Consider the following 10,744-nt stretch of genomic DNA (forward strand, 5'->3'; position numbering starts at 1 on the left):
ATAGAAAATGAATTAAAAAATGTATTTTGAATAAATAAAAGCCAAACACGTAATAATGAAAAAGAGAAAGTTGTTTGTAACCGATCGTCGAAAAACTGATTCCCAGGCTGATCAATCGAACCTGAGCCGCAGTGAAGTGAAATGATGGCGCTCAGAAGGGCTTTGCATTTTGTTTTTAAAGTAGGAGACAGGAGTAAGACAGCTGTCTTTTACAGGGATGTCCTCGGTATGAAGGTAGGAGGCGCTTATGAAAGGTTTATGTCAACTCCTGAGTGCAATCAAATTTATTGCGCAATTATTAAAGAATATTTAGTTTTTAAATTATTGATTGCATTAAAATGTCCTCATTCCAATATATAGATTTTACGCCATGAGGAATTTGAAGAGGGCTGCAAGGCAACGTGTAATGGGTGAGCAATGGATTGTTAAAGTAGTTATGACTTGGTTAGCAAATCCACCTTTAAAGCAAATGATAAGGAAGTACTGAAGGGACCTTTGAACATTATTAACATACAGTGGCAGAAAGGTGCTCTATATCACTGATTTACATTTAAATCTATTTTTTTGTCCATGAATACGTATTAAATTATTCCCAATAGTCTGTTCATGTTGCTTGAAGCTGTTGCTTTAACTAATCAGAATGTGAGTTTGTTGATGCCGGGGCCATCTAGCAGGCGTCCAATAATGTCGACATTTTCACGTCCTATGATTGGACGGTAGAGGGCGCACTAGTCAGAGCTTGCAAACCGCATCTGTAGCAAACTACAGAAGCTCACATATATTCATGTGGCTTTTTTATTACACAATGGCTGACAGAGGAGAGAAAATTCATTTGGTTGCAAATATACTTACAAAGACAGTTACTTATGGCTGGACATTGTGAAGAAAGGTCGGCCAAAATAGTTAAAAATAGTTGTTGTGCTTTATCATAGACCATTTATACTTTTGCGTTGTCTTTCTTGTAGAATGTGTACAAAAACACTTAATCTGCCTTCATTTTAAATCCCCACGAAAAAGCCGGGGTCATTTTATAATATTGATAGTGTGGTAGGTGGAAGCTCGGTGGTTAAGGCATTGGACTTTGGATCGGAAGGTTCAAATCCCACCACCACTGAGCTGCCACTGCTGGGCCCTTGAGTTGCCTAGTTGTAAGTCACTCTGGTTAAGGCTGTCTGCCAATTGCCATAAATGCAAATGTAAATATTGATGCTTCTGCTAGAGATGATGTATGCAGGCAGTGCAGCTGTGGCTGCAGTGAAGGGAGACTTGTTGAATTGTGTATATTTTGTTTCTTACTTTAACAATAGCATTTATTCTCTTTGTATGAGATACTTGTCTGAGATGCAGTGCTCTGTTATACAGTGTTTCTCTATCATTTTGATGGTTTCTATAGCCATGGTGTCATATTGGTGGATTGATTCGGGTACCATCACATGTGAACCAAAATGCAATCTACTTTTTACGTGGAGAACATAGTTAAAATCTGAGTTCTTTCACGAACGTATTAAGGGGAGGACCGCAAGTTTGTTTAGTCTCTGCCTCACGTTTTCAGCACAGTGTCACTCTTAATAATAATAATAATAATAATAATAATAATAATCTTTATAATATTTCCAGAGATCACTATTTAAATAAGTTAGAAGCGGTTTTAGAGTGTTTGATTTTTGTTTTTATTTATTCCAGGCCTTATGATGGAAAATGGAGTAAAACCATGGTCGGCTTTGGTCCAGAGAATGATCACTTTGTAGCTGAGTTGACATATAACTATGGAGTCGGAGAATACAAACTTGGCAATGACTTTTTGGTAGATTTATGAACTACTCTTTTTTCAGATGTTTCCTTGAAATGAATCACAATTAAATCATTAATAATAATCTGTATTTTATTTATTAGTTTTCTGTCACGAGTAAGTAATGCTTAACACTACTGAGCAGTCTGTGTACATTTCCATGAAGCACAGATGTGTATGTAACATTTTATTTATTTATTTATTTTGTGTGCAGGGTTTCACCGTACAGTCGAGTCAAGCTGTCAGCAATGCCAGGAAAATAGGTTGGCCTCTTACTGAGGTTGGGGAAGCTCTGTATTTGGCAGAAGCTCCTGGTGGATATCGATTCTACCTGCTCGACAAAGATCAGCCAGATCATGGTAAGAAAAAATAAGTATTTTATTTTTTTCTATTAAAACAGGATTTATCTTTTTTCCAATTCAGTTATTCTTTTGTTTTTAGCAACTTCTCTAATACTAATGTTTCTCTTTGATTTCCTATCGGGACTTTGGAAAAGATCCGGTTCAGAAAATCACCTTGGGCGTGTCTGACCTGCAGGGCTCGGTACATTACTGGTCTTCATTGCTGGGGATGAAAGTGATGGAGAAAAGTGAGGCGAAGAAAAGCGTACTAATGGCATTCACAGACAGTCAGGTTTGTTTGTAAAGACCATTTTTCTTCAACAAATACGAAGCGGTTTTCTCATTTATACAATCATGAGATCAGTGCTTCTCCATACATTTTAACAAGACATATGAGATAGTATCAAAACGTTTCAAGACTCGCTCTGTATACAAGAAAGATTTTATTTATCCTGCCACTTCTGGAGTGTGTTCTGGAAGTCTTTTGTTCAAAGCGTATCAAGTACCTTTTGCAATTCCCACTGGATCAAAACGGCGACCTTTGAGCCGGATCTTCATCTTCAGGAACTAGTCTCTAAACTTTCTGATACCACCTCGTAGTATATAGTACACCAGTCCACCGAGAACGATAAACCCTTTTCTTTTTTCTATTTTGTTATATATAAATGTATTTAACATTGTGTATACAGTCATATCAAGTATATGACATATGTATACTTGACATATACAAGTCAACAACTTTAAAAACCATACTATGAACAGAGATACAGAGACATGCAAGAATTCCTGATTTTAAGTCTGTATTAATTTCCAGTGTAAACTGGAGCTACAGGATATCGGGGCTGCTGTGGATCATGGAACTGCTTTTGGCAGGATTGCGTTTTCTTGCCCACGAGAACAGGTCAAATATCAGACTAAACTTTTAAACTGAACTAATGTAGCTCCTGCCTCAGGAGTAAAACGTCGCTCTCCAGCTCACGAATGCTTAACTGTCTTTCTAAGGTTTCTATCTGTTACATTTCATCAGTTACATGATATCGAGGCTCTGATGAAAAAGGAAAACCAGAAGATCCTCACGCCCCTCGTCAGCCTGGACACTCCGGGGAAGGCTACTGTGGAAGTGGTCATTCTGGCTGATCCTGTGAGTCTCAGCAGACAAACTATGTGTCCAGTATAACTACAACTGTTTAGTCACAAAGCATGTGAGAAAAGTAACAAGAAAGAAATTGACTTTTATAATGTATAAGGATGGTGCTAGAAGAAATTGTTTTGTTAATTATATGAGTTAACTGGATTGTAGAGAAATGTAATCTAATTATTGTAATTCTAACCAATATTAAAGACTAAATACTTGATATAATACCAATATTAAACATATTACATGCTTGTGTGTACTAGAGGTCAGTGATTGCTGATCACTGGAACTATCAGCTATCGGCAAAAATCCATTCCCATAGAGGACTAGTCTCTATATAGCCTTTATTTGTTATTACAGCACAGTGAAATTCTTTCTTTGCATATCCCAGCTTGCTCCGAACCCGGAGTCAGAGCACAGGGTCATCCATGATACAGTGCCCCTGGAGCACAAAGGGTTAAGGGTCTTGCTCAAGGACCCAAGAGTGCCATCTTGGCAATATCGGTACTTGAATCTCCGACCTTCCGATCAGTAACCAACGCCTAAAGCACTGAGCTCCCACTTCCCATAGTTTTTCCTGGTTGTGTTATACACTACAAGAGCGGCCTCTAGAGGCTAATTACTGATGTCACATGCTGTTTATTTGATGTCTTTTTTTTATATTAATTTTGGATGTAAATTTTTATTTATTTGGGGAGTTACTTCTTGTATCAGTTTAAATGCATGTCTTATTTTTCTCAATATTTATTAATATAATTAATATATTTGTATTTATTTCATTTAGCACATTGTCATGAATCAATACTGATGTTTTATTTTTGTATTGATTATCGGTTATCACCAAATATTTTTAAGCTATCAGTATCGGTAAAATCTGTCGGACTCCAGTGTGTGCCGTATTTTTCGGACTATAAGCCGCTACTTTTTTCCCACGTTTTGAACCCCGCGGCTTAAACAACGGAGCGGCTAATATATGGATTTTTCTTGGGTTTTTCCCGGTTTCACAAACTTTAAGCCAAAAACCTGAGCAACATAACATTAGACCAATGAAATTTCCGAAAGGAAACAAAAAAACGCACTTCACCTGTGTTCTAAGCTGCACGGCTTCGGGAGAAAAACCTCCACCGGTGGCGCATGACGATGACAAAAGATAAACTCCCCAGAGAAATACAGTGGTACCTTGACCTACGAGTTTAATTCGTTCCGTGGACGAGCTCGTATCTCAATTTGCTTGCACATCAAATCAGTTTTCCATATTGAAAATACTTAAAATGGCATTAATCCGTTCCAACCCTCAAAATGACACCCCGTTTTTATGTTTCCTGTTATTAAATTGAAAAATACATTTCTAAATAACAAATCTTGTATAAAAACATAATAGAAAGAGTATGTAAAGATATAATAAGGTTTTATACAGTGTATTTTTCTTGGAGATGAAACGACTTGAGCTAACGAAAACGCCGGTGGGGGGGGGGGGTGTGTGTGTGTGTGTGTGTGTGTGTGTGTGTGTGTGTGTGTGTGTGTGTGTGTGTGTGTGTGTGTGTGTGTGTGTGTGTGTGTGTGTGTGTGGAAGGGGGGTAGAGGCGATAAGCGGAGGCGGAGGGAAGACTCATTTTTTCTTGGCAACAGTGTGTTATGGGTTAGACAAAGAAACTTAGAAATGAGATCAGAAAATAAAAAGGACATAATCCTCGGTCTCCACACACGCAGTAATAGCGGAAGAATGCAGTGGCAGGCGATTCCCAAAATACCTCTATGCTCCTAATAGAAGCGCAACATATTGCATTTAGTATCTTTCGTTAAAGCCTGTGTAAAGTTCATTAGTTTCAGTGTAGACAGGTGCGCTTATTTATGTTAAAAATAAAAATCTTTGTCAAATTCAGTGGGTGCGGCTTATATAAGGGTGCTTTATAGTCCGGAAATTACGGTACATTGCAACTACATAAACTTGCCTCAAAAACTAAAACTTTTTGTACAATTCTATTTCAGTAGTTAGCTCTTTAGGCGAGAACTCAGTAGTTTAATCAAACCACAAATGGACAGTGTTATTGTCATATCTCAAGAGGCAATGCCATTCACAGTATTATATGGACATTTTTTCTACAACACAAACATTATGCCTTTAATACAGGACGGACATGAGATCTGCTTTGTTGGAGATGAAGCATTCCGCCAGCTGTCCGCCTTTGACCCCGATGGAAATGAATTGCTTGATAAGGTACCTTATCAAAGACACACGCTATTTATTTATAATGTCTGCTTTTTTTCATTTGATTTGTTTTTTTTTTAGGCCATGGCTGCTGATAAGAGTGACGAATGGTTTGCAAAACACAAAAAGCAGAAGGCGTCCGCATAAAGTCTTTCAAAATCTGTAGAAACGTGGAAGGAAGCTGAAAATTACAATTTATTACGACTTCAATTTGATTGCTGCGATTTATCTTGCTTTGTCGACACAAAGATCTACGCTTATATGTTTGTATTTGTATTGATTTATCCCTAAAGGTATACTGAATTAATTAAAAAAACATTTTTTTTTTTTTTTTAAATGTATCACAATACTTGTTCTGCTGCATTTAATTATTTTGTTTGAATACTGATTGTACATTCTGAAGACTATCAGTAGAGTAAGCTGAAGCTTTAACATACACTCAGTAGCTACTTTATTACATGTAGCAACCTTGTAACTGCACTCACTGGCCAATTATACAGCTACATATACAGCATTTGCATGGATATATTTACATAGTGCTTAGGTGGTGGACTGTTCTGGTGCTTTCTCAGTTACACTGGCTTGATTGTGTGCTTTGTTCCGAGTGTTTCAGGCACCAAGTTTTTCAGACAGTATGTTGGACTTTCTTGCTGGAAGTCTTTATATGTGTATTTGTCACCGTCCAACCCTTCTTTCAACTGTTCCCTGCATATCAGTGGCACTCAGGTTAGTAGGGTGAAGAGTGGAAAGTTGGTTGAACCAGATGACATACTGGTGTTTAGGAGGGATGGCAGTGGAGTTTTTAACAAGATTGTTTAAGAAGATTTTGGAAGGTGAGAAGATGCCTGAGGAATTGAGAAGGAGTGTGCTGGTACAGATCTTTAAGAATAAGGAAGATGTGCAGACCTGCAGTAACTACAGGGGAATAAAGTTGATCAGTCACACCATGAAGTTATGGGAAAGAGCAGTGGAAGCCAGGCTGAGAGAAGAGGTGACCATCTGTAAGCAGCAGTGTGGTTTAATGCAGAGGAAGTGCACCACAGATGCATTATTTGCTTTGAGAATGTTTATGGAGAAGTATAGAGAAGGTCAGAAGGAGTTGCATTGTGTGTTTGTGCCGAGTGTTTAAAGGCCCTGGCATGGAGAAGCTGATGCTGGATCTATGATGATCACAAATTGTTCTGTATTGTTGAAAGATTTATGACCAAACTTTTGATGTCACCCATATGAGGATGGGTTCCCCTTTGAGTCTGGTTCCTCTCAAGGTTTCTTCCTCATATCATCTAAGGGAGTTTTTCCTTGCCACTGTCGCCACGGCTGCTCATCAGGGACAAACGCACACCATTCACCTTCACTGTTGTTTTCTGTAAAGCTGCTTTGAGACAATGTCTGTTGTGAAAAGCGCTATACAAATAAACTTGACTTGACTTGACTTGACGTGTTTGTGGATTTAGAGAAAGCGTACGTGCCAAGAGAGGAATTGTTGTTTTGTATGAGGAAGTCAAGTGTGTCAGAGAAGCAGCAGTGAAGTGTGCAGTAGAAACAACAGACTGGTTCAAAGTGAAGGTTGGACTGCATCAAGGATCGGCTCTGAGCCTTTTCCTGTTTGCAGTGGTGATGGACAGGTTGACGGACAAGGTCAGACAGGAGACTCCATGGACTGTGATGTTTGCGGATGATATTGTAATTTGTGGTGAGAGTAGGGAGCAGGTTGAGAGGAGCCTGGAGAGGTGGAGGTACATGCTGGAGAGAAGGGGAATGAAAGTCAGTAGGAGTAAGACTGTTTACATGTGTGTGAATGAGAGGGAGGGCAGTGGAGTGGTGCGGTTGCAGGAAGAAGAGGTGGTGAAGGTGGAGGAGTTCAGGTACCTGTGGTCAACAGTGCAAAGTAATGGTGAGTGTGTTAGATAAGTGAAGAAAAGAGTGCAGGCAGTGTGGAGTGGGTGGAGAAGAGTGATAGCAGGAGTGATTTGTGATAGAAGGGTATCTGCAAGAGTTGAGGTTAACAGTAGGAGAATGCTGAGGATGAAGCCACCAGGAAGGAGGAAAAAAGGAAGACCAAGGAGAAGGTTTATGGATGTGTTGAGGAAAGACATGCAGGTAGTTGGGTTGAAATAGGCAGATGTAGAGGACAGAGGGGTTTGGAGACGGATGATCCACTGTCATGACCCTTAATGGGAGAAGCCAAAAGAAGAGGAAGAAGTAGATATGCAGTTAAACAAAGACAAACTCTGTAATTGTTGATTTGGTGAAATTTTCTGTAAGATGTTTAACATTTATGATAGCTGTACAATAGCAGTCTCCAGTGTTGGTGCTTTGACAAGTCAGTTATTATTTTACAGGAAAAAGCTGTTTATAGAACAAAAGTGATTATAGAAACTGGGGGATGTTTTACAACATAATATAAATAATAGATTAATGGTGTAAGGTCCAATTATTATCTAAAGGAAGAAATTCAATAACAAATATTAAATGGCAAGTTAAAGAAACAAACTTAGTTCAGAATCCATGGTTTTTCAGCAGAAATAAAGCTAGGCGGTTCCATGCAAGCACCCTAAAGCACGGTCAATACGCAATCTTTATATACCTCCTGCCTTCTGTACAATGCACTTCTTTCTGTTCATTTCCTCATTTACCACCGTTATCTTCGAATGCCCACATTCTTTCCATTTAAATAAAATACTGGTGGTGAAACCCATCCATCACTTTTTTTTCTTTTTTTAATTAACATGCAATTCATTTATTGCTGCCTTATGGCCCTGTAACTTGGGAACATTTGCAAATCCTGGCTGGATCTTTTGACACATTATTACTCTTGACTTGACTTGATCTGTTCTTTTGACACATTATTACATTTGAAAAATCACTCCTTCCGAATTTAAGAACAAGATATATTGTTTGCTAATTACTTCAAGTGTGATTCTTTAAATATACTGTTTTGACTGTTTACCATAAAAACATATTTCATGCATTATTAAAACAGAATAATGTAGAAAAGGTAAAAGGCACCATACTGTGTCATTTATACATACATTCAAATAATGTAATTGTTGCAAACTTGGTATAAAAGTAATAGAACATATCAGGAGGTGCTGTTACTGTTAACTGCCTTTTGATAACTGTTACTGTCTTTTGTTTTTTTTACAATTATACAATCAGTTGTATATGCACTATATAGTTTAAATCTGGTGGACACCTTACCATCATGCCCTTCCACTAGATTATGTAGTGTGGCACAAGAGTGATCTGAAGCTGGGTAAGAAGTTCTCGGGGATTAGTCTGTGGTTCCAGTTTATCCCTAATGAGGTTGAATACATACACTTGACATCTCAGTGGTGGGCTGTGCATTTCACACCTGGGCCTTAAGGGTCCTACCTGAATCTACCTTTTAATACCATCATAATTACACCACGGACAACATTATATAGAAACTCAGTATTACGGAGCACTGCATTACAAACAGGTATCTCATGCAGCAAGAATGAATAACTACGAAAGCAAGCAATTCAATTCACACGGTGAAACTAGTCTCCTTTCACTGCAGCCACAGCTGTGCTGCCTGCATACATATCTAGCAAAAGCATCAATATTGCATCCATAAAAAACATGGGTTTTTCATATATATATATATATATATATATATATATATATATATATATATATATATATATATATATATATATATATATATATATATATCTGTGCATTCTTTAGAAACTCTACCAATTTACTATTGTGAATAATTTAATATATATTTATAGAAATATAATAGATATATGGACATATATATATATCTCATCTCATCTCATCTTCTCCCGCTTATCCGTAATTCGGGTCGCGGGGTCAGCAGTCTAAGCAGATTCCCCAGACACTTCTCCGTGTCCAGGGATCGGGCTGTCAAGGCCCCTGCCTTCGACTGCTGCCCAATCCTCTCAGCACCGGTCCCTTACGGTCCCTCCTGCAGGTGGTGAGCCCACAGGAAGGGACATATATATATATATATATATATATATATACACATATACGAAAGTATTCAGCCCCCATTGAACTTTGCGACCTTTTGCCACATTTCAGGCTTCAAACAAAGATATAAAACTGTAATTTTTTGTGAAGAATCAACAACAAGTGGGACACAATCATGAAGTGGGACAAAATGTATTGGATATTTCAAACTTTTTTATCGAATAAAAAACTGAAAAATTGGGCGTGCAAAATTATTCAGCCCCCTTAAGTTAATACTTTGTAGCGCCACCTTTTGCTGCGATTACAGCTGTAAGTCGCTTGGGGTATGTCTCTATCAGTTTTGCACATCAAGAGACTGAAATTTTTGCCCATTCCTCCTTGCAAAACAGCTCAAGCTCAGTGAGGTTGGATGGAGAGCATTTGTGAACAGCAGTTTTCAGTTCTTTCCACAGATTCTCGATTGGATTCAGGTCTGGACTTTGACTTGGCCATTCTAACACCTGGATATGTTTATTTGTGAACCATTCCATTGTAGATTTTGCTTTATGTTTTGGATCATTGTCTTGTTGGAAGACAAATCTCCGTCCCAGTCTCAGGTCTTTTGCAGACTCCATCAGGTTTTCTTCCAGAATGGTCCTGTATTTGGCTCCATCCATCTTCCCATCAAGTTTAACCATCTTCCCTGTCCCTGCTGAAGAAAAGCAGGCCCAAACCATGATGCTGCCACCACCATGTTTGACAGTGGGGATGGTGTGTTCAGGGTGATGAGCTGTGTTGCTTTTACGCCAAACATAAAGTTTTGCATTGTTGCCAAAAAGTTCGATTTTGGTTTCATCTGACCAGAGCACCTTCTTCCACATGTTTGGTGTGTCTCCCAGATGGCTTGTGGCAAACTTTAAACGACACGAGTCTCCCACCTCAGCTGTAGATCTCTGCAGTTCATCCAGAGTGATCATGGGCCTCTTGGCTGCATCTCTGATCAGTCTTCTCCTTGTATGAACTGAAAGTTTAGAGGGACGGCCAGGTCTTGGTAGATTTGCAGTGGTCTGATACTCCTTCCATTTCAATATTATGGCTTGAACAGTGCTCCTTGGGATGTTTAAAGCTTGGGAAATCTTTTTGTATCCAAATCCGGCTTTAAACTTCTCCACAACAGTATCTCGGACCTGCCTGGTGTGTTCCTTGTTCTTTATGATGCTCTCTGCGCTTTAAACGGACCTCTGAGACTATCACAGTGCAGGTGCATTTATACGGAGACTTGATTACACACAGGTGGATTTTATTTATCATCATTAATCATTTAGGTC

The 10,744-nt window shown here is 38.6% G+C and overlaps 1 protein-coding gene and 2 long non-coding RNA genes across 3 annotated transcripts in view; 2 read left to right on the forward strand and 1 right to left on the reverse strand.

Annotated features, from left to right (window-relative positions):
- Positions 1-4,723, reverse strand: part of LOC310730166 — a 102,825-nt gene extending 98,102 nt beyond the window's left edge. The window contains exon 1 of the long non-coding RNA XR_014534747.1: positions 4,391-4,723. This is a non-coding gene — a long non-coding RNA (uncharacterized lncRNA). The remainder of the gene's footprint in view (positions 1-4,390) is intronic.
- Positions 83-5,801, forward strand: glod4 (glyoxalase domain containing 4). Its single transcript, XM_083548944.1, has 9 exons — positions 83-234; positions 361-410; positions 1,684-1,804; positions 2,004-2,148; positions 2,286-2,422; positions 2,945-3,031; positions 3,158-3,271; positions 5,397-5,483; positions 5,556-5,801. Exons 1-9 carry the CDS (start codon positions 142-144, stop codon positions 5,619-5,621), a joined length of 900 nt encoding a protein of 299 aa, XP_083405070.1. The 5' UTR covers positions 83-141; the 3' UTR covers positions 5,622-5,801.
- LOC310730168 lies at positions 3,278-4,702 on the forward strand. The gene is made up of 2 exons (XR_014534749.1): positions 3,278-4,198; positions 4,328-4,702. It is a non-coding gene; the product is annotated as an uncharacterized lncRNA (long non-coding RNA).
- Positions 5,802-10,744: the final 4,943 nt, after the last annotated feature.

Source organism: Silurus aristotelis (assembly GCF_946808225.1).
Source record: "Silurus aristotelis genome assembly, chromosome: 8".
NCBI lineage: Eukaryota > Metazoa > Chordata > Actinopteri > Siluriformes > Siluridae > Silurus > Silurus aristotelis.